This window comes from Poeciliopsis prolifica, unplaced genomic scaffold, assembly GCF_027474105.1.
Source record: "Poeciliopsis prolifica strain line A6 unplaced genomic scaffold, Auburn_PproV2 SCAFFOLD031, whole genome shotgun sequence".
NCBI lineage: Eukaryota > Metazoa > Chordata > Actinopteri > Cyprinodontiformes > Poeciliidae > Poeciliopsis > Poeciliopsis prolifica.
The window spans coordinates 4,998,822-5,022,921 of NW_026562406.1; the positions used below are offsets into that span (position 1 = coordinate 4,998,822).

General features: G+C 39.9%; 1 protein-coding gene across 3 annotated transcripts; it reads right to left on the bottom strand.

The window, feature by feature from the left end:
* Nucleotides 1-3,841: 3,841 nt before the first annotated feature.
* On the bottom strand, nt 3,842-16,482 carry zbtb34 (zinc finger and BTB domain containing 34). Of its 3 annotated transcripts, none has more exons than XM_055050590.1 (2): nt 16,277-16,482; nt 3,842-10,984 (listed from the first exon to the last, which is right to left on the bottom strand). In XM_055050590.1, the coding sequence occupies exons 1-2, from the start codon at nt 16,292-16,294 to the stop codon at nt 9,422-9,424; spliced, it is 1,581 nt and encodes a 526-aa protein (XP_054906565.1). In that variant the 5' UTR covers nt 16,295-16,482; the 3' UTR covers nt 3,842-9,421. The 3 variants fall into 3 exon arrangements, with proteins under 3 accessions (XP_054906565.1, XP_054906563.1, XP_054906566.1); XM_055050588.1 differs by having other exon boundaries at nt 16,195-16,301; XM_055050591.1 differs by lacking the exon at nt 16,277-16,482 and adding an exon at nt 14,993-15,113.
* Between the last annotated feature and the right edge of the window lie 7,618 nt (nt 16,483-24,100).

Below are 24,100 nucleotides of genomic sequence, written 5' to 3' on the forward strand. Positions count from 1 at the left end.
GAACGCACCATTGCGCTCACTTCTACATGACTCAAAACATAAAAATTGGCTGTTTTGGAGTGGCCTAATCAAAGGCATGGATATGAATCTAGTAGAGGAACTGGAGCTTGACTGTGGGCAGGACGTTATTGCTTTAAAACAGTCTGGGATTTCTGAATCAAAGTGATCTGGTAAAGAAAAGTGGGAAAAAGGTTCTCTGCAATGATGTAAAAGACTAACTGTTTTCACCCAAAAAAAATAAAAAAATTGATGATCATTGTGGTCAATGGGGGTGAAATTGTATAGTTAGTAAATAAAATAATAGTTTACAAACTGCTTGCTTCTATCACATAGAAATATTTGTTAGGACATCAGAAATATTGAAGCGTGAACAAAAGCAAAGCAAAAGAAATATGTAAGAAGCCACATTCTTCTCGCTCCATTGTTCAATATTCGAGCTGCAGAAAAAAAAAAACATTAAATGCTATAACTTGCATCTAAAAATCAGCCATCAAAGAAATAAAAAAAAAGGATTGTTATTGACTAAAATATGAGCCACAACTACTGGAGTCCCAGTTAAGCTGTATGAAGGAAAACCTTTAACTCTTTGAATTAAACTGAGGAAACATGCTAACTGAGATTAAGTTGCAAGTTTTCCATGGTTTGACTGAATACTTCCAATTGTTTGCATTAGACTCTCTTTACAGAACAACTGCAGGCAAGTGATGGTAATAATGGGCAATAGCTCTTTTTAAATGCCGGGCAGAAATTTTGTCCCACTCTTCTTTGAAGATGTTTTTTCTTTTTTAATTCAGCCATCCTGAAGAGTTATGTAAGTTCCTTTGTGGAAGATTTAATAGTGAGGCAATCTCCCAATTGGACTTCATTCATTAGTTCACAAAGGTTTGTCAAAGACATCTGCATTCCCAGTGACTGAATCACACAAATTTGATTAATTGGATGGGTGAGGAAATAACTTTGGCCAATATAGAGTTACTTTTCAGTTTGGATTTGTCATAGATCAAAATGTCAAACTTGTGGTCAAGACAAACATTTGTGGTCACGGCACAACACTCAAACTAAGGTTGAACCTCTTCTGTTTCAGTGTTTTCCTAAGTTATTGCATCTATTCTGTCACGTAACATTACCTTGCTGGCGGCTAACGTTACAAATACATAAATGCTCCAAATGAACTCGGTGCAGATGACGAGCTACTGCTCCGGAGGAAATTATGTTTTTCCTTTTCGCTGGTCGTTTTCGCACATTTCCCTCTGGAATTATTTTCCATTCTGTCACGTTTGGCGCACCAGAAGCCACTGGAAGTTTTTAACTGGAGTCAAAGGTTAACCTTCCCTACCTGTCACAACTATTTTGTGAGACTGATCGGTCTGGGAAAGGAATTCCACCCGGGACAAAAAAAAAAAAAAAAAAAAACGGACCTGAGGACCAGAAGACTTAAATTCGACATTTTCTGTAGGAGGAGAAACTCATCTCCTGCTTTTCCACTCCCTTAATACCTGGCATTGACTTGAATGAGACTGCCACCACAAGATAGCGTAGCAGTGTGACAGAAGAAAGAATTGCATGAAATACAGACAAGAAACAACTTGATGCTGTTGTGGGTAAAAAAATAAAAATAAATAATATATATATACCGGGTTCATTTTTAGAGTTACAATTAAGTTTTCCAACAGTATGCGTTTGTTGTTCATCACAGTTCATTTGATTTTGACAATTTAGTATTTTGGATTTAATATCAGTTTTCAGATAGATGACCTCGTGCCAAATATTTTATCTTTGTAAGCTGAAATTAGCTGGTTAATCAGTCAGCTAGTCAGGCAGCACTGAACTCGCCAAAGTTTTGGCTTATCTAAAATACCTTCGTGTCCACTACTACTGAACAGTGATACTCCTTGCAATGAGTGTGTTATTATTTGATATGACAGCAGAATTTGTATTCCCAGAAGGAGAATGTCTGGCCATCAATGTCAGACGTCAAGCTTAAAAGTACTTTGGTAATGCTGAAGGACAATGATTCAAATTCACTAGCCTAAGAAAAGCTGATTATTGTTTTTTTGGGGTTTTTTTTTGCAATGATGAAAACTGCATTTTGTTTCAGAAACAGAAATAATCTCAAGAGAACAGAGATGCATCTTTTTCTCCCACGGCACTTCAAAGCAGTTGTCATGGGATCGCCTCAAAGTCGAACAGGCACGAAAGGTCCTTTCAAAGTGTCACTTTAAGGAAAGTGTGACACAATAATCCGAGTTTCTCAGATCTGTCCACGCTGGTGTTAAAAACCCGCATCACATCATACTGTATTTAAAGATCCCTGTGGAAACGCAGCAACCTCTGGGTTCCTGGTCTTGTGTTTAGTGGTTCCTTTTAAACTCTTATTCTTCCAAGCAGAGATTTTTGGGCTGTTATTTTAGGATCGCGTGTGCTTACAATCCCATAACACTGTCATTTCATGAACTTTATTCGATTTCTTCTTTTTTTATGCATTAAATGATGCAAATTTTACATCCCACTTTGCAGAGCTGTGGGGCTAACTGAAGGGAAGAAGAAACACTATAGTTAGCATTACATTAATGTAGCATGCAGCTGCAAATGGTGATTTATGAGACACTTGATTCTGTTAAAAAAAATAAATAAAAAAAAAGTGAACATAATTCCCCGACAGTCCTACCACATGTGCCTTGCAGTTAAAGTGTTTCTCCCCTCGGATGCATTTTTTTCTGACACAGAAGGGACAGGAAAAGTAACATTGGCAAAAATTATGTAAAGAATTTAGCTGGAGAACCGTCGAGACTGGTGATAAATTTGTGTTTTATCCCCGGGCATCTGGGACTAATGCCGTTTATTGTTTTATATGCTGCTACTTGGCCTCTGTGACTTGGATGGATCACAATATTTCCAGCAGGGGCATGGTTTTATCTGGGGAGGCCAGGAAAACTCCTTCTGAATAACTGCCATCCAACAATTATCACTGATTATCACTTTGAGTTAGTATTTAACCTTTAGTTGTAATCATTATTTTAGGAGTGAAATTAAAACACAGCCACTGAAGGCCGAAGGTGATGAGTGCTTTTCTGAAAAATGACTCTCTAGCTCCCTCTGGAGGGCCAAGCTGCACACATAAACGCTTACTTTCTCATTCACACTCAGTGTTATAACTGCTGCAATAAATCCAGTTATTTCAAACAACTAGCATATTTCAGTACTTAAGAAATTTTAAACACATACTTTTATCACACACAGTGTTGCACTTGAAGCTTTTGTGTCTTGTAGCAGCTAATTACAAAAATGAATTCTGAAGATTGAAATATTAACTCAAACCGATTAAGAAGTGAAACTTTAAGGCAAAAATGCAAAATAAAAAAAACAGAATGGTGACTCTTGAAGCTCCAAACTCCACATTAACTTAACTTCTCCCCCCCAAAAAAAGTCCTAAATGAGGTTTGGATTGTGCTTTTTGCTTGTGGATTTTTACCCAGCTTTTCTACCTTCCACTCAACTTTCCAGAAGTATTAAACACAGCACTTTGAGCAACCGTCTTCTTCAGGATTTTCTTTTCTTTTTGTACTTAACCTCTTTGTAAGGTGTTAATGATTTCCTCCCCATGGTTGTTCAGATATTTCTGTACAATTATAATCTTACCTTTAAAAAAATATTTTGTTAGCGTTAGACTACAATCATAAAAACAGAAATTCTTATGCATATTTTACTTGACAAATGTACTGAGCTGCAGCAAAGCATCGAACTCCAGAATTTTTTCTAATCACTGGATACTTGCAAGCAGATTTTAATGCACAATAAACTCACCAACTTCAACTTTTAAGCAAAGAAAAGACAAACAAGAGCCAAATCAGCGTCTTTATTTTACAAACGCATTATTCTATGGACATTTTTTTTTAGATAATAAAAAGGCAATTTACAAGCTTAAGAACCAAAATGAAGCAGCACAGAATGATTATGAGTAAAATATATAATTTGAATAAATATATCTATTTCATGCTATAAAATAAATTCATAAATGGCAATAGATACAACGTCTATAGCTGTAGCTAGCTTCATTTACTTCATAGTTGTACAAAACAGTAGAGTTCTGAGGTTCACAGTTGGGTTGTGAGGTTGTGTGTATAGAGTGGACAAGAAAAAAAAACAAACAAACAAAAAAACTGGAGCCGGGTCGTTTCTGCTGTCACGGTTCGGGTCGTGGTCTTCGGCGGGCCTCGGGTCTCAGCTCTGTGGGAACTAAGGGCTCATCGAGAGCGTGAGGCAGAAACATTTGGGGAGTGGAGACTTGGTTCCCCGCCCGAGGAGAAGCGAACGTTTGGGATACGGACACGAAGTCGGTGTCCAAGGATATCACTTTTAGCAATATACATTTACCCTGAGTTCGAGGTTTTGTGATTAATTTTGTTTTGCCTTGTCAATAGGTACATGAGAGTCAGACACTTTATAGTGCAGAGTGTGGGGGTGGGGCGGAAAACATCCGGAGGAACTGCTCTCCGACGATCCGGAACTACAGCTTTGAATCCCGAGGAGCCGCCGGGGATCGCTGAACCTCAGCGTGTCGACAGACGGCCCACGCTCCATAACAGTGGCGATGCAGCCCCGAAAATCCCTTACATTGTTTTGCTCAGCTGGACGTGCACCTCCACAAAACGGTGCCGCTGAGCGCCCAGTTTCTGCTGCGGCTCACCGACGCCCACTGCGTTTCCGTGAGCATCTGAAACATCTCTTTAACAACAAACAGTTTCGATTGAATATTCTTTTGTTGTTGTTTTGAAAAGTAAAGTCAAACCATCCAAAGTATTAGAAAAAAAATGAAATAAAATAATAAAGATAAAGCAATATTAAAATCGTCCTGGTCCTACTTCAGCTCATCCTCTCCCTGACGTTGTTGTGTTTGATACATGACAGGCCAACATTTCCTTAGGCTTGATGATCCCAATACCCCACAATCACTCTCTCAAATAATAATAAAACAAAAGAGGTTATTGCTTTTCTTTCAATAATACACAGTGGACAGAAACTGACTGAAAAGCTATGGAAGACTTGTGATTTTTTTTTTAAGCCTGTATCAGTGTTCGTCAACTACCTGAAGTGAGTTTATTATAAAAGGAACAGGACGAGCTGCAATTTTTCAAAAGAAGTAGTCTGACAGCCTTCCTTGTAAACACTTCCTTTTGATTACTTGTGGCCCAAAATGCAGATCCGGTTCCTTTCGCAGAGGTGGACCTAAAAAACTGACTAAAGAGCCAATCTGAGAGTGTTTCAAGTTCAGTTGGTTCTGGAAGTGTGTACTATCTAAGAAGTAGCTATGGTTTATTAAAAAAACAACAACAAAAAAATAAAATAAAATAAAAAGCCTTTAAACAATTCTGCCGCCATTCACCAATCATGAATACATAATTTAATTAATAAGCTAAAAGCACCACTTAAGGGAACAACATCCCTACCTACCTACCAAAATAACAGGGAACTATTACTGAGTTCCTTAAATGTAAAGAAGGAGATAAAGTAGACTTTCCGGTTGGATCTGGTATGTAGTTTTGACAAATAGAAGTGCACAGTCAATGAAACAATTACAAGAAAAACTTAAGTTAAATCTACCAGTTAGCATTTTTATCAATTTCTGGCTGAGCAACGTGCAATTTGGCTACAGTATACGAGGATAAGCTTTTATTTTACTTTTTTTTCCCCGCACAAATGTTCATTAATTATCTGCTGAATATTCAGGCTGTTTCCTGCACCAAAATAACCCCCCCCCCCAAAAAAATAAAAAAGGAAGTAGATTGTTGTTTTTCATGCATTATCTTCCTTCACTGAAATGCTTCAAATACAGTGCAAAGCTCACATTGTCCGAGTACAGTCTGCGAACACGGGGCGGTCGGTCGGCTTGTTGGAAACAAGTCTGCCTTGTTTGATTACGATCGACTGCTACAAAGATCAGTTAAAATCAGTTGGCCCGTCCCCAGGTCCAACCCCCCAAAAAAGACTAGGTGAAAGTTAGAGGCCGGATTTAGCTGTTAATGGATTTAATTTAGGTCCAACTCATTCTTGGTGCACGCTTAACAATATTGTATTCATATCCTTTTGAATAATTTATCACTACAACCAGAAATCGCCGCATAATTTATAGAGATCTTTTTCAAATTGAAACAATGTAGTATGTAGCTGTGAAATAGAAGGAAGTATCTTTAAATGTAGAGAGAGAAATTTGAGGAGTGGCACATGGATGATTTTTTTTTTCAATGTTGGCAACAAGCTATTGAAAACAAGTGAAAGTGTGGTGGGAAAACTACCACTGCATTCACCCTGGACGCTTAATCTGTACGGTGAAATATGGTGGTGGCAGAATCATGGTGTGGGGACACTTCATTAGCAAAGGAAGTAATTGGATGTTGCGAAAGACTGAACACAGCCTGAGCCACAGCAGGATGATTAAAATGCTCAACACCTAAACGCAGATTTCAGTCCACGAGTAAACTGTTGGCAGAATCTGAAAGGCAACAGTAGTGCAGACACACCTCAAGGTAAAATTGACGTCAGCAGATTATCCACTGAGCTGGGTAGGAACAAAATGCACACCGCACTTTTCAGGTTTTGTTATTCCTTCCACCTCACAACTATGCGCTACATCGTGTTCTGACACCACAAGTGGTAAAATACGCTGGAAATGGCTGGCTGTCAGGTGGTGAAGCAATTTGATGGCAATTTTTGGGCAAGACACTAGTTTTAGTTGTGGCCATTTTATTTCATATTGTCAAGAAAGAAGCACATTTCCAAGTGCCAGAATCTAAAGTATAAAGCTTGTGGCAAGGCACGAGGTTTAGGATGCCACTGTTCTCTCTCTCTTTTTTTTTTTCTCCTTTTGCAGACTTAATAATTACGAAACCTATTGAACTTTTCTATGGCTTAAAATATAACATTACCAACTTACCTATTGAAAATGTTCGTCAAATCTTTCACAACTGATTGTTATAAGCTGAGAAACCAAACTTGCAAATAGCAATCACCTTATTCTATATTACGGAGTATTAAACTAGTATAATCAAAACGGACTCTAAAAATCACCTATTAGTCTTTGGTGTAATGTCTTGGCACAAACCTGTCAAAGATTAATTTAACAGTTTTTTTTTTCTTTTTTTTACTTATCATTCAACAGATGATTCTAATGAATATGGATGCTTTCCTTTTAGACTGGTAAAGATCATGGCAAAATTTATATTAGTCAGCGACTTATATTGATGAGGTCAGATCAGCTGACAAACCCACATGTTGTCAGCGTTTGACAGATATAAAATTGTACTTGGTAAACATTTATAGGCTGACAGACTGCTTGTGATAAGTGAAAGTGTGCGCTTCATTTGAACACACTGCTAAAGTAAAGCGAGCCAAACTGATTAAAGAGAAATTCTCCACATTTTGGTGTCACTATCTCATCCGATAAAAGCGTAAAGATGGCGTAAAGACATTCAGAGAAGTAACGAAATAAAAAATCTCACGTAATTTTAGGCAAAAGCAAATAACAGAATCTTCCACCAAACATACAATAATTAAGGAAATTATATGAAATAAACTATAATGTTACAAATTTTTTTGTTCATTGGCATAAAATTCAACATGGCCCAGATGGGAGAAAATAAAAGTCGATGATAGAAGGTGTTCTTTAAAAATACACAAACACACACGCACGCACAAAAGGCATTTAACAGCTGGATGGCAAACAAAGAAGCAGAGTAGCACAAACAGAACCACCCGGCTAAGTTTTAAACTCGCAAACAGTTAGTTTGGCACTTTAAGCGCCTTTTTATACATAGTAAGATCCCCTTCCCTGATCCCAAATAACACAATGAGTATAGATAAAAAATAAAAAAGTCATGCCACATGCATGACTTTAAGCCAATAGTATTTATACGATTTCAGAATGACAACAAAGTTTTTGTACTTTTCTCTGACTGAAGTTATACTCCAAATATGCATCAAGAACGACAAAACAAAGTTCTGCTCTTTTAATCGGTGGGCTGGCACTAAGCTGAAACCTAACTCTGCAGAGTGCACTAATACTTTTAAAAACTGACCACATTTCCACATTTGCATCTTTTAACCTTGATTCAGCTATGCCACATCTACGACAATGACACAGAGGAACACACTCCTAATCGGATTCCCCGACAAACACAACAAAACGAAATGAGCTTTTATAAGTGATGGCATATAAACTATGAGGCAATGGCTGAGATTCCTTTGTTCATTCTTTTTGCATATTGTTCAAGCTGCTCCCTAAGCCGTGCTTAGTTAACAGCAAGTACGCTTGTCTCTGTCAGATACTGAGTATTACATTGGAAGCCTTCCTCTTTATAAAACAGACACACATATGTTAATTCATTGTAAATTAGCCTACAAGGTAAAAGAGGTATACAGGTGACTTTACTTCGTAGACATATTTCACCCATTTCATGGGTGACAGTATCTAATACCACACCTGGACCAACTGAGTGAGACTTCCAGTAGTGACGTGGGATAAAATCCTGAAGTGTTTTTATAAAGAGAGAATCACCAGAAAGAAAGTAAAACGTGACATGAAATCCTAACAGGGCCAGTCTCTTAAATTGTCCGCAATATTTGCCAGAAGCACACAAGTAAGCGAGAAGATTTAATGCACTCCTAACATAGCACCTTCTTGATCATAATTTTAACCTGGCTGACCATAGACATTTGATAAGGACTTTGTCCCTAATCTATACAATCAGCAAGGAATATTTCCCACCCTAGTATCAAGGCTTTGTGTAAAAAGAATAAGTGTTACAGCGTTTGGCAATAAGATAAACTGTACATAAAAGCTAAAACGGATTTCAAACGGTGAACACGTTTGTGCCGGCTAGGTTCTTGGCTATGAGGTAGAACCCGGTGAGTGTCATTGAAGTTAAAATACTGTCTGTTATGAGTATGTAGTTGCAATATGAGGTATTAAACAGATATGTCACACGAAGCTTTGCACTGGCAGAAAAATCATTCCTTGTGAGTTAAGTGACCTCCAGTGGCCACATGTGCAAAAACAGGTCAGGTAAAAAGGTGATATGACAAGCATCTTACCAGAGCTTTCACATTATCAATTATTGCAACATGCCTATATAACTCTGTAAATATTTTTTTTTTTTTAAAAACATGGAAAGATAAAAAGAGCAATCAACTGGAGGTCTTGATTATTGGGACCACCTCAAAAATAGTACGTTGTGACTCCCTTTGCTTGAAAGAATTTCTATAATAAAGCATCCACTTTCTTTCACTCATTTTCTGCATCAATTTTACAAAAAGAAACGCTTGTATCAAGAAAGGTTTGTAGCAGAGGGATTCCAAAAAAAAGTGAGTCCTTTAGATTGAGTTGAACTAATCATATTTTAAAGCTTCCATAACCTGAAGCAGGACCTTAAAAATCACATCTCGATGCCTGAGCCTCCTCTGGACTGCATTTGGAACTCTCCTCCATATCATTGGCTGGTGCCTCTTCCGCATACTGCGCCTTATAGGCCATCCCCTCTGGTGTATCTCTCTGGTCCTTTTGACCTGAGCTATCCTCGGTTTTCTCCGGGTAGTCCGTGTGATTGCTAGCCTCCGACGCTCCCATGTGCTTCTTCCGCAGGTGTTGATTAAGGGTGCCCTGGAATGGGAAGCATTTACCACAGATCTGACAGTGGAAGGGCTTGTTGTCTGTGTGGCCACGAATGTGGTACTCCAGCTGGTCTTTCCTTGTGTACTTCTTGCCGCAGAACTTACAAACAAATGGAGTAATTCCCATGTGCAGGCGCATGTGGCGGTCCAGACTCCCTTTCTGATTGAAGGTCTTTCCACAGTAGATGCATATGAGTCTTTCGTTGTACGGGTACCACTGGCTCCGGAGGCTACGCTCTCGCACGTCATTCTCCAACCCTGCGGAGCCCACGGCTGATTCGGCATCGTCCGAAGCGGGTTTTATTTGACTCAGGACCCCTGCCGGGATAGCCACTGGGCGCTTTGATCGGGCTCTCCCACCTCTGAAGCCACTGAGGATGGAGCGAGAAGGACTGGAGTTGCTGAGGTTGACCAAGCAAGAGGAGGACAGCCCTGAGTAAGAATAGGTAGCAGGCTGGATGACTGGACCGTAGGAACCCACAGTTACAGCCACAATTTGTTCTCCGTCCACAAATTCTGTGTGGTAGCCATCGTCACCAGCTGAGGAACTATCTGAGCAAGAAGGCCTGTCATTTTTTTCTACCTTCACATGCACATCTGTGACTTGCCCATCTTTGCCAATCAGTTCTATTTGCTCAGTTTCACCTTCGATGACTGCATCATGCTCTGACACACCGTCGCTACTGCCACGATCTGATTGCCCCTCCTCTTGCTGCTGCCGCACCCGGCCCTGGGCTTTGCCTGCTTGTTCCGACCGAGCTTCACCGACTCCATGGCTCTGCCGGGAGTAATAAGGGGGGGAGATCTGGGTAGGGTTTATGAACAGGTTGCTGTCGTTTACACCATTGTGACTGATTTGCGAGCTGTCTTTATCTGGGCTACAAGCATTAACTGGGAGGCTGATCTTGGAATGGATGCTCTCCAGGATCTGGGTGCACTTATCAATGATCGCCTGCATCTGCAAAAAGCTGGCCGCAGTGAGGAAGCTGATAATATCCTTGAGCTGGAGGGACATGTGACCCGTGTAGCAAAACGCGAGGAGCTGCTCAAACACTTCAGGGCTTTTGATGACTGAAATGGAAAGGCCGCTCATGGTGTTGAGGGCTGAGTGGTCACGGAAAAAGGGTGAACTAGCCGCCAGAACGGCCTTGTGAGCTCGAAATGGTTGGCCCTGAATGTGGACGATGATGTCACACAGCTTCCCCTGCAGCCGTAGCTCGTTGAGTTGGGTCAGAACTGTGTTACTGAACTCCGGCACATCAAACTCGATGTAGCTGCCGTCGTCCATTTCTTGGATATGTTTCTCCAGTTTGTCGACAGCCTGAAAAGAACAAAAACAAAGTTTTGTTTTAATATTTTGCATGCACACACACACACATTATAATACATGCAGAAATACCATGACCCCTGTGGGAAAAAAGCAGTAACCCTTACACATGTTAGTAGCTAGAACACAATAAGCAACAAGTGAACACTTTTCTGTTGTGTGTAAGAAGGAGAACAAATGGGAAAGCTAAAGAGCTGAGGGAGTCCATATCAGGAACAAAACTATCATTTCAACCACGGCTATATAATCTATAATATTTATAAGTGTTTGACATAGATGAAATTAAACCTTTCTGGCACAACTGACCCAATAAGCTCCTCTGATGCTGAAACACTTCAAGTGGAAAGAAAACCTTAGAATTGACTCCTGCGCAAATTAGAGTGTGTTTTGAAATGTTTGCTGTGCAAAGCATTACTCCTTTCTGCCGTTTGAGATCAACAAGTTATCTCCTCATGTAGTATGCCTGCAGCTTAACAGACTTTATGCTCATAGCTGCCAGCTGTGAACTAAAGCATCGTTGACTTGATATATGTGACGGGTGGTAGCTCTTTAGTTTGCACACCATAATTCTGTTTTTCGCAGAGACAAAATATTTAAAAATAGCATTAGATGTCTTTCTTCTTATCAAAAGAAGGTGGAGAAGTATGCAAACCTTCTTTAAACAATTTGACAAGGAGGAATGTGACTGCAGAAATTTCTTAGTGGCATTACTATATGTTCGACTTCCTCCTAGCATTTCCTTAAATTGATTTAAAAACTTTGATATAGCTTGATATCATTAACCGTTTTAAAATGCACAGTGCGTCAGAGACCATTGCATAAAGGGCTGCTTAAGCAGCAGATCCTTGAGGTTAGAAATGGTTTTAGAAGCACAACTTGCTTCAAGTTTGGACTTGGCCTTTAAATTCCATAAAACTCAAATCCAATAAACATCTTATATTGTGCTGAACAAACAATTTCCATTGACGGACGTCTAACCTCACAACTTATAGGACTTCAACAATCTGTTGCCAAACGCTTAGTGGTGTAATGTAGCCCATATCATAATGGGTCAGGTCTATTTTGGTCATAACATTATGCTAAGCAGGTATATTATGATCTTGCCATGAAATTCTATACAGTGTTGGCGTTAAAAAGAAAGGAGCTGGGTACATAGTTAAACCTTAAAAGGAAACTGATGGGAAAGCAGGTAAAACTTATGCAAATCATTGTTCAAAGTCTACCTGTCAGTGACTGTAGTGAAACGTTAACAGTCATTGGAACCAGACCGAAAAAGATATACTGTACATACAGTACTATAGAAAGAAGAAAATCTGGTCCTGCCAGGAAGGTTGGCACGCACCTATTATTCTTTAGAAGGCTTGTAAAGAAAAGCTACTACAATTAGGAACAACTCATGTGGGGCAATTGCCTATGTGTGATCATCTTTCTATCATCTTTCTAGATTATGTCACTTATGACAACATTTATCAAAAAGCTTTGAGTTGAATTCAGGTGCTACGTAGCAGATATCCCCCCCCCAAAAAAACGACTATAAATTATAACTTACAATCAGGACACGTTTGCAAAGTTACTGTCTTTTACACTCACTAACGAATCCTGTTTGAGTCTCACTTTGCATAACATTAGGTTATCAAAAACATTGGTTTGAAATTAGGCATAAACTCAAAAACAGAAATGGTTCTTTACGACTATGTCTCGTAAAGAATTGCCTCAAAATGAAAGCCCAGTATGTTTACTGCAGGTAAATACAAATAACTTGTTCCAAGAGGCTGTCATTTTCTATGTTTATAATAACTGGTAAACAGCCACTCAGTGAGTACATGCTAAAAGTTTGAGGTTCATAAGAAAACTTTTATTAAAACAACTTTTGGAGAATGGAGTTTTTACAAGAAAGTAGAAGTCTGTCAGTTTTGGCCTCTTTTAAGACAAGCTTTTTATTGTAACAAATTAAAATGCCAAGAGAGAGTTATCAATTGCAAATAAGATATTTACTGCTTATACAGCTTGAACAGAAGCTCACGTCAAATACTCTGGACTATCCTCTGAGGCTGTGATAGCTGTTTAGCGTTAGCTGCTCTCTCCTACCTCCTCCACTGCCCCACATTTTTCCCTTATAACCCGAGCCGGCTATTCAGCACTATCCTATGCAAACTGAGTACTGTCAGCACACTGGGGATGTAAACACTTTCTCAGTTGCAAAAGCTTGCTAAGACATCTTTTTAAGACATCTGTCCAATGAACCTATTCTTCTACATGTATTCTTAGCAACAGAGAGACAAGCCTGTATTGAGGCATAAGAATATCTTTGGTAAGAGGGCTGATTTTCGCTCCTGTCATGACAGTTAATACATAAAACATATCCACACTGACAGACTCTTTACGACATGTAAACTGGGTGGAGCCAAATGGAAAGGCAGACAAAGAATGTAAGCTCAGTAACTAGAACGTCTGTGATGTGTGAGGATCACATGCTTGGCTTGGACGCAAAAAAACAAAACAATTGGAGCTAAGCTCATATTTCTTGCTAGATAATGAGTTTGATGCTGCTGCTACGTAAGTCCACAAAGATATATTAAAAAGATTGTCATTTAGAGGAGGGGAAAAAACGGTCAGCAGGAAAGCAGTTTATGCTTTCTTCAACATCAGCAGGCAGCCTTTGCCTACTTTGAAAAACTGTTTGTGGGCCACACCAGACATGGGACAGAACTGCTTAACAAGCACAGAATGAAGAACAATTTAAAACAGATAGCAAAGCACCCATATAAAAATAGACCACAGAGGGCCTAGGGGACAGTAAGATGTGCATAACTTTGCTGTAGTGAAAATAACACACACCCTGAAAACGACTCAGCCTTCTGTATCTAGAAATCAACATGGCACACTGAAGGTTTCACGTTGAGCCTTGTGGGTGGGTTCTCCGATTGGATTTGTTTGGAATACATCAAGCTTGTTTGTTTGTTTTTCTTCATTTCAGGCTAAATACATGTTAAACAGATGAAGAAAAATTAAAATCTTAAAACATTCGGGCCTGTCTCCATCCTCCTCATCGGTTTGTAAACAAGATACCATTAAAAAAACATCCCTAATAAATGTTTTACATTTGTTTTAGTTTGCATTATGCTTTTATTAATTTATTATTAAAAATGAGTCAACCAAATTAAGAGAGCGGACCGACTAAAGTTCCAGTTGGGTAATGCAAATTAAATTTGGTACAACATCCTTAAAACAGAAGTCAGTGGAAATAAAGTGTCCATTTGCTGTTCAGTTGCTGGAAATATCTAAATGCACAATAACTTTTACTGTAGTCCTCTTTTAGCAGGAGGGCAATTGGAGGGATGGGAGGAGTCATAACTGGTTGGTGAAATTAAACCTTAATGGGTTTTCATAGTGCAAAGTGAAAATGATAAAAGTGCTCTATCCGTGGAGTAAAAAGCAACCTATAAATATGGGAATGTGGCTTGTGGTGTGAAGTATTTTAATGGCCATTAAGGCTGTGGAAGTGATATATTTTAAGAGCACTTCACCATCTTTGGACTGATATCTGTCTGATCCTGTTTGAAAGCTGTTTGCAAAATTATTATTAATTTTTTGTTGTTGTTTTAAAGGATGATATCTAAACAAAAATGAATAGAATATCATCTACAGAAAAAATATTTAGAAATGAAGCAGAAAATGAAGTGATTGCAAGACCTTACCCAATAAACGAACCTTGATCTGATTTTCACTAAGCTCAAAAAGAACTAAAAGTTAGCCATTTGTTGCACTTTTTAGTATCTGATGTTTACATATATATAGAATAAAATATCACAAAATCATGTGCCTGAGTCAACTTTTATAAAGTTACTGCAACATGAGGCAAAAACCAAGATTACATAAAACATCTGACATTTCTATTGCACTGCAGAACAACGTTCCAAGTGACCAGTTTGCTCTATGCCTGTCAGTATAAAAATAATAAAACACAAACAGAATTAGAATCAATACAATTTAACTACTTACCACATAAAGCAAACACAGAGCTTTAATAAAAGAATGTGGGGGTTCAATACCACAAAGTTCTTGTAAACACTGCAACTAGTTTGGCAGCAACAATCTAATCTGGCATATGTTTTTGTTCAAATTAGCCTGGCTACAGTTGCAAGTGTCAAATGTCAACATTAGTACAGATTCGTGTCTACGGATATTTTTTTATTGTACTGGATTAAAAACAAATCATTGTCAAATACACAGAAGTGAACTCTGCCTTCAGTGACCCAGGAGACCTAGATTTACTGAAAAATAATATGCCATGTCCCTGCACTTTGTCCTGCCTATCTCACTTTCTTAGAACAAATTGTAACAAAGTGTGCTGCCATATTTGCCGGCCCACCTCACGCCCCAGGAAATCCAGTAAAGTTTTTTTGACAGATGGGATCTAAATGCAGCCCTGGTGCCATATCATATTTGAACAGTGAGTTTATCAAAAAAAAAAAAACTTTTACTTTGCACCCCATGTAAAGTGTAACTACTTTCCATCTGGAGTGGTGTTTTTATAAACAATAACACCTTCCTACAAGTCCACGAAAGCGTCGAGGCATTCAGTGCACACTCTGATGTGTCGACTGCCAAGGCTCACAAGAAGCAAACAGGAACAGCTTCAAACTTTAATGTACAGCGGGTAATGATGGGGGAGGAGGAGAGGGTCCGATTAGCAAAGCTGCTACCGTTGACGAGAGCTTCACTGTCACGTCGAGCTCGTTCTAATGCCAACTGCCGACTATGTCTCGCTCCAACTGAAAGCTTAAAGTCTGGTTAAAGTTACTTAACCACTTTCAGTCGATTCGGTGGGCTGGACGAGCCGCGTGTTGAGCATCAAACAAGCAGAGACTAACTAGCTACACTAGCTAGCCTACAATCTAGTTTCATGGAGAAATGGACTGCTTAAGCAAAATGTTCCAATTTGTGTTGTTCAAGCATAAATCTTGTTCTCCAGTTCATTACTATATTGGTAACTGTCAAGCCCTCGGGAGTTAATCACCAAGTTACAACGTCGAACGCGGTTGGAAACTATGTCGGCTACAATGCTAGTTAGCCAATGCTAACGCTTAGCCGTAGTTTACTAGTCACTTTCGTTTCAGCGCCTGGCGTTACCCACAGGCTAATGCTGGCTAGTAGATAGCACCTAGCGTACGGTCGTAGGTAATTACTTCGCCATTACTTACGCTGAAAAGGCACCGACGTGCCGACATAACAAACGCACTACGGTCACCAGTCCATGCCAAAGACGAAGTCCGCCACACTCACCGTCTTGAAGGTTGGCATTTAGATGCTGTCCATTCCCCTCAGCAGCTCGCTAACACTACAAGCCAGGCCTCCCCCCCCTTTTTCCAAGTCCAGATGTGTCAGGCAGTTGCTGCTGCAATTTTTGCATCAACAGGAAGTGTTCTTTAGGCTCGTTGCATTCATTCTATCTAATGTATCTTGCAGCAGAGCAGCCCCTCCCTTGCTTGTGTCAGTGCTGTACGGTGACATATTATGTTCCTAATGTATGACGGGGTGGGGGACGTTCACTCGCAGAAAATGAGAAATAAGAGTTGCCCGTGTCTTTTCCCTTGAAGTAGTTTAACTGATGGTTTGAAGGTTATGTTTTATTAAACAAAAAACAAACAAAAAAAATAGAAGAAGAAGAAATTACATCGTGCATTCCAGTCTAACTTTTTTTCAACTATAGTATAAAGTTAATATTTATTCTGTGGTAAGTAGATTTATAATTAAATTTGACATAAAAAAAGTGTTAAATTATGCTTTTTTGTTTGGAACTCTGCGTCACGTTACCATCTTTCATTTGTTTTAATGTTTCTGTTTTTGTCGTTTTGAAAACGTGAGTCTGACAAAATTGTGAATGTGCGTGTGTGTGTGTCTGCGATCTATTTCTATGTGTGCAGCTGTTTGGGTGAAAGCTCAATGAATGGGATGGAAAACAAACTTAGTGCCAGCCACAAAATAAAGGAAAATAAGCTGTGAGAATGTCTTCTGCAGTTTGGTATATTCGACAAAAAAAGGGACTTTCGACGGAAGAGTTTTAAGATACAATTGTTATTCACTTCTGCATTGAGGCCACAGAGTGGCGCCAGAGGCCAATTTGACGAAACAAACTGAGCCGAGCTCATCAGATTAACTGGATTTGTAATGGAATTATTCAATGACAGCAAAAATACCTGGGAAAGATTTAAAGACCAAATTAGGCTTGAACATGTTACATTATTTGCTGTACATGTGTTGTAGACCATGACAGGTAAACAAAGAATAAAAACAGGAATACTGTCGGATTTTTTTATGAGAAATTATACAAAACATGAATGTCTTCTGTATTCAAGATTTTGCATGTTAATACAGTATATTGCACATGTCATGCATTTACTCTCTGCACTTTTTTCTAGTTAGATGAACTATCGCTGGCCTGGATCCATACGCCTGATATAGATATTAGTGACCAAGATACTGATACTCATGGTGAGTGGTGTGTGGACATTTTGAGATTAGAATATCTAGAGACCAGTGAAGAAAATATGGATTAAATGTTATAATTACATCACAAATCACTTAATTTGCTAATTCCACTCAGGCCTACCTAATGTGACAACATTAACGATTCAACTTGTCTGATCATTTCTGTATCCATTTCAGTGTTGATGGTAAGTCTCTTTTCAAACACTTTACTGTTTATTCTGTGTTTAATCTGAGTAATAATTCTTGGCTGCCTGTTTTCTTGATAGCGAAAAGGACAAGTAAGCCCCTGTTCTCTATTCTCTGCAGAACTTTATCTGTTCTCCCCGAAGAGGAGAAGGAAGGATGAATGTGCACTGTGTGGATTTCTGTTTTTCTTTTTTCTTACTAGCCTGAGTGACAACTTGGCAGCTCAGGTAAATATCTGACCTAATCTGTGTGCAGGTGGGTGATCAACATTGAGAAAGGAATCGCTTTGTCATTGCACGTGTGTCTTGTTAAACAAGCCAGTGTTTCATTCTCCACAGTGAGTTCCCCACCTTCCCATCCCCGCATTTTTTATTTATTTTTTTCCAGGAGACCAACGCACAAGTGAGCGTGCAGCCAAAGTATGGCGATTAGAAATGCTTTTTGTCGATCCGCAGGAATGATCATGATATTGATAACGTTTCAAGCAAACCTGCAATCAAAGAGTTTCTTGTTGAAGTTGTAATCTTTTCTGAAGCGGGGCTTTGTGAGAGCTCAGTGTCGTTTGGTCGACCGAGTATTTTCTGGCAGCATGCTAACGTGGATGGCTTTGAATGCAGCAGCGCCCGGGATCGATTGCGGGAGGCGGGGGGTCTCCAGGTGGTGTGGCCTGGGGCTCTGATGTGCTGCCCCTTTTTAATCCCAGATGACATTGCAAAATCCTCAAACTCCATGGTCTTGTATAAGACTGTATAGAAGCAGAGACCAGGTGATTTGTTTAAAAAGCACATATCATGTGTCAGACTGGGGGGAATAAGGAGCTCCACTGTTTTGTGTTTAACTTGAGACCATAGCTCATGCTTACTAAGAAGACAGGCATTTTTTACAAATGCATGTGGGTCCAGTCATATTTGGACCAGAATTATATTTTGGTGTGTTGAGTCATTATTGTTGTGCTAATTGCAATAATCTCAAAGTATCCATTGGGTTGCAAATTAATTCCCTACAATCTGAAGTGATTTAACTCCAAATCATATTAAGTGATTTTTCAGAGTCCAGATTCACAACGTCAACCGCAATTTGTTATGAATATCCAGTCCCCTTTTTAAAGTTAGCATGAATGACACATTGTTTCCGACGAGTGCCGAGAAGTTCCAGAATACCTTGGCTGTCACTGCTGGTGAGAACAATGGTCTCCCAGTCTTCTTATCCAGAAAAAAAAAAAAAGTAGTCTATAGTTCACTGATGGAGAACATATTTGCCAGTAGCAGGTGTCCGAGCCAGTCAGAGCTTGATCCTCACCATGGCTGTAAATAAAAGGCCCAGCTCGGCCAGGTGCAGGAACGCCTGCTCCGACCCTCTCAGGTTTCTCCCTGATGGAGAAGGCTGGTGTGATAGAACTGACACGAGTAATAAAATGAACAGCGAAAATTACTCTAAAACTTAAGAGTGCCTTCCAGGTATTCATACTGCATGAATTTTTCACCACCTTGTCATGCAATAACCACAAACTTAAGTGTTTCCTTTTTTTTTTTTTTTTTTTTTTCCTGAGTTGTTCATAATTATGACACGGAAGGAAAATGCTTTTCTGAAGAGGGAAAATCTGACAAACATGACATGCATTTGTCTCAAGCTCCCTTTTGTTTGCTGCTCTGAAATTGAATTCTGTAACCAAAAAAAAGTCTTTAGGATACCTTTAATATGAAAAAAAGAGTCCCATTGTGTTGCTTATTGGAAGACCTCAGAGAACATTAGCGACCAAACAGCATCATGGAGACCAAGAAATAAAGCAGACAGGAAGAGCTGCAGAAAACCACAACTCAGGTGAGTTGATCTATTGGCAGGGAAACTAAGAGTCCTGGAGCCCAATCCTGTTAACTTGCAACCCAAGTGGAGCTCCAGCTCATTTGGACAGGTGGTTTTACCATTGTATGCTCTGCATAATGACTGCTGGAAAAGACAAGTGTTTTGGTGTTGACTTCCCATTTTGAAACCAGCGGGCTCTACTTCTGATTTCAAGATGTACGATTGTATGATTGCTCATCTGTTTGCAGTCATTTTCACATACCAGCGGACGCTTATTTGGATTTAAAGTGACAGAGCCCTAAAACAGTAAATTCTGAAAGGAACTCAAAATGAGCAGTTTAAAATCTCTTTATATAAAAATGATTTGTACATGAAATTTAATGAATATGTTCAGTCTATGCCAAAGCTTAAGATAGCAGACCTATCTTAACCTTTTGTTGTTGTTTTTTTTAAATCCTCAAGACATTTTGTTGGCTGGTCAGATGACACCCAAAATATATATTTTTTGCCTGGATGTAAAATGCTGAGCAAGTAGATAAAAAAAAACACAGTGCATTACTCTGAATGCCCAGAGCATACCAGGAAACATTGTGGTGGCAGCAGCATGCTACAGGCGTGCTTTGTTTTCAACAGGAACAAGGAACTGGTTGGAGTTAATGGGAGGTCGGATGGAGCTAAACACGGGGCAAATCCAGGAGAAAACTAGATAGAAGCTTCAAAAGTCCTAAAACTGGAGCAAATGTTCATGTTCTACCAAGACAGTGACCCTGAACATGCAGCCAGTGGCACAATACACAGGTGTAGATCAACGCATTAGCATGAGTTAAAATTACCCACTCAAAGTCCAGGCCCAGATGTAATTGAGAATATGTGGCAAGACTTGAAAAGGAATGTCCACATATCCAAGCCAAAAGACTTGCAGGTTAATTTGCAGTAAAGGCTGTTTCCACAAAGTACTGACTCAGGTGGGCTGAGCAGTGATGGAAGCACTGTTAAAATGTGAAGGGACATGTATTCAATTGCAACGTGTTGTGTGTCACTATGTACAGTGAGTGCGTGAAGGTTTTTTTTTTCAAAGTCGTCTGTATTTTTACGCACTTCAGTCGAAGACAATTTTACGTATTTTTTCATGAAAAATAGAATAACTTCATGAGACATTTGCCTACCTCCGTCACTTAACAGATTCTTACTTTAATTTGAAAGCCAGCTGGATTCCAGCTTAAAGCCATTCGAGACGAAGCTGCAGTTGTAAGAGAAGGGTTTTGCCGGCGAGCGCAATAATCACTGGCATTGCAAAGATGATGAGTTCTCAGATGTGTCATTTATTTGCCTGAGAAATTAAGCCAATTTGTGAAAATGGTGGCCGGGGGTTGCAGGAGTACAGAGCGGCTTGTAAAGATGAGTGATATCTGGCACAGCTTGAAGAGAATGAGAGGTGTGTTGCCCGGTGCTTAGCTCAAATGAAAGCTCTGATTAGTGGAGCAAAGATCAAAATGACTGAGCGGCAGAGGCTTCAGCTGGGCCTTTGTTATTGATAAGTCTGTCATCTCTGCTGATATTGGGGCAGTAATGGCAGCTGATGATTAGGCCACTCTTGAGCTATTAACTACATTTCTTATCCCTTTACTGGGGCCCAGGAGATCCTGCTTGAGAGACAATGGCATCCTTTATAGTGCTGGCTCCTCAAGCGGCGTCCACCTGACCTAAAAGGCGCAACTGTTACGTCTCTCCGCCCGGCCAAAGGGAGGCCAGGGGACGAGATGCAGGTCAGAGGTCGCGGCGGGCCGCTGTTTGAAATGAAGGGGTTCTGAGTGAGTGAGCTGCTGAAAGAGGGTCGGAGCAAAATTACAGAAAATTGGCTGTTTTGTCGACATTTCATCAGCAGATTTACAGAAAGCTGACCCCGACCCTTTTCTCCGCCGCTCTTTCACATCACTAAGGAGATTGCGCGGGTCGGAATTGACTGACAAACAAATCTCTTCTTTATTTCTTTCTCGCTTTCTCTTGCCTCTCTCTGGAAGCGATATTTAATATGATCTCTTTTTAATGATCCTAAGTGGGTGAAATTACATATCCTCAACACATATTGTTGAGGCTGTTTCAGTCGGATTGTGGAGCACACTAAGGGCATAAAAAGTAATTATCAAAAAATGTTTCAATTCTCCATTGAAGAGAATAGCATGCCATTCATTTGGTTATATTACACCGTGGTGTGCATTGATCTGGCTGCCTCATTTTAATATTTCTCTTTTATGTAATGATACACTGTGACAGTTTTAGGTGATTATTATGTCTGCTGTGGGAATAATAAGGGGAACATATTTAAGTTAGCTTGCCGGTGTCCACTGTGAGCATCACTCGAGTGGGTACTTTCTCAGATGAAGGGGTGTGCGCAGTCTTGCAAAAGTATTCATGTCCCTTAAACTTTTCAAGATTTTGTCACATTACAACGTCAAACTATGTATTTTATTTGAATTTTATCTGACAGACCAACATAGAGTAATGAATATATGTGATGCGGAAAGAAATACGCGACTTTGAAAAATTTTAAAACTGGAACGTGCATTTTTTTTTGTGACCCTAAACATACAGTCAGTGCTCCAACTGTTCAGATGAAATCACATTCATGCTAATAAAAATGAGCTTTCGTCCGAACCCTTCCAATGCAGCGCTGGTTCTAATTTTAAGATCATTGTTCTCCGGAGGGACAACCCTCTACACCAGGATCAAGTTTTTTCTGCAGCCTCTAAAAGGTTTTATTGCATGTTTGCTGTCTGTTCAACTCCATCCATCCACTCATATGCCCACAGCATGATGATGCCACCAACATGTTTCCCAGTTGGGGTTGGTGTGCTGATGGTCCTAGCTTTCTACCACATGTAACACTTTGGATGTAGTTTCCACAAATGAAGTTAAATGCCTGCCACAGGAGATTCAAGGATTCCTCAAACATGTACAAATGAGTCAAAGCAACACCCTGGCTATGATGATGGAAATACATGAAAAAACAACCACAACAAAAAAAACTGATTATGCCTTTTAAACACTTCAGTTGTTTTAAAAGTGACACAATAAGGGAAAGCACAAGTGGTATAGATAGTTTTATAGGCACATGAACAGGTACATCTAAAAGGTTTTGCTCAGAACTACAAAGTGACCTGACTCGGTGAGTAAAAAGCATTTCCATCTTGGGTTCAATGCTTTGTCTCTGACCTCAGCTCAATTTGCTTACTGCCTTTGGTATTCCCCCTACAAAGACCAACAGGAATCCACGGCTTGTTGGTCTAGCCCCCCAGCGGCCCGAAGGAAAAGCATCTTTCATTAACGTCTAAAACCTCAGGAATGAGATACTGGCCTAACGATAAGATCTGGTAATGCGGTAACATGGAATTATGGAAGAAGAAAATTGCCATTTTGTATATAAGCACCTGTGATCTCCCTTGAAAGCCACCCCCCTATTCCTCTGTTTTGGGTCGGTCCCAGGAGAGAAGGAGAGAGGAGAGGGTCCCGGAACCCAATCTATCCTGGAGAAGGAGGGATGGTTTTTCTTTTTTCCAGGCCAGAGGGCTGAGACATAACTCGGTGCTGTAGGGTCAGCTCGGCATGCCAGTAGGAAAATATCATCTTCCATCCCTGAGAGAACTGACCTCACCAGTTCACCTGTCCATGCTTCATGGCTACCGGGTGTCAGGAAACGCTTTAAGGTAGATTCAAAAACTGTGGCAATTTGAGGTTTCCATAACTACCAGAAAGGTATGCCGACTTTACTTCCTTTGGAAATGTTTCTGTTTTGAACAGAGCCACTCACTCAGTCAGCCAAATGGAGTACAGGCATGGCATTTGGACATTTAGAAATATTTTCACACCCTTTCTCTTTTTTTCTCAAAAGCTAAGGTCAAATTCACAGCGCTGTTGGAACCTTGGAAAAATGTGCAGGTGTTGTGCTTGCAGCAAAGGGTCTGAAGGAAGAAGAAGAAGAAAAAACATGCCTTCCTGTCGCCAGCCGAAAGCTTCCTTTATCCTGCAGTCAGAGAGAAGGCACACGGGGGAAGAGATGTTGACAATCACAAAGAAGAAATTTTAGGCATCTCTGGTTTCCAATAATCATGTTTGAAGTTCATTTATGTGATTGCACTAAATAACTTTCTAATTGGAATCTGAGCAAAGCGTTGCCTCGTTCCTGAGAAAGATTAATCCAATTTTCCCGAGATGTCCATAACGAACGCCGCTTGTTGTCAAAACATGCAAATAAGTCGAAGTGCTGGATAACGACCGCTCCGTGTGGGATGAATCACTCTGAAAGAAGGCAAGAAAAAGAGGGAGAAAAGCCTCATTGTGGAAGAACTGATGTGGTTTTTCTACTCTGTGCAGTTTCTTCACCACCTCTTTAAATTTTAAAGCATTTCGGCGCTCAGCCCCTGGCGAGTTCTCTTGAGGAAGCTGTAGCAATCAGGGTCAATGGTGTTATAAATCTCCCAGTGTCCACTGTGGAATCCAGCATGGACGCTTGAGATATGCATATTTTATAGAACATTCATGCCGCCGTGTCTTGACTCTCCAAGTCGAATGGATGTTACATGAAGGAAGTGTTGCTGGATTTTAACGAGCGAGCTGTTTGTCAGCCGGGGA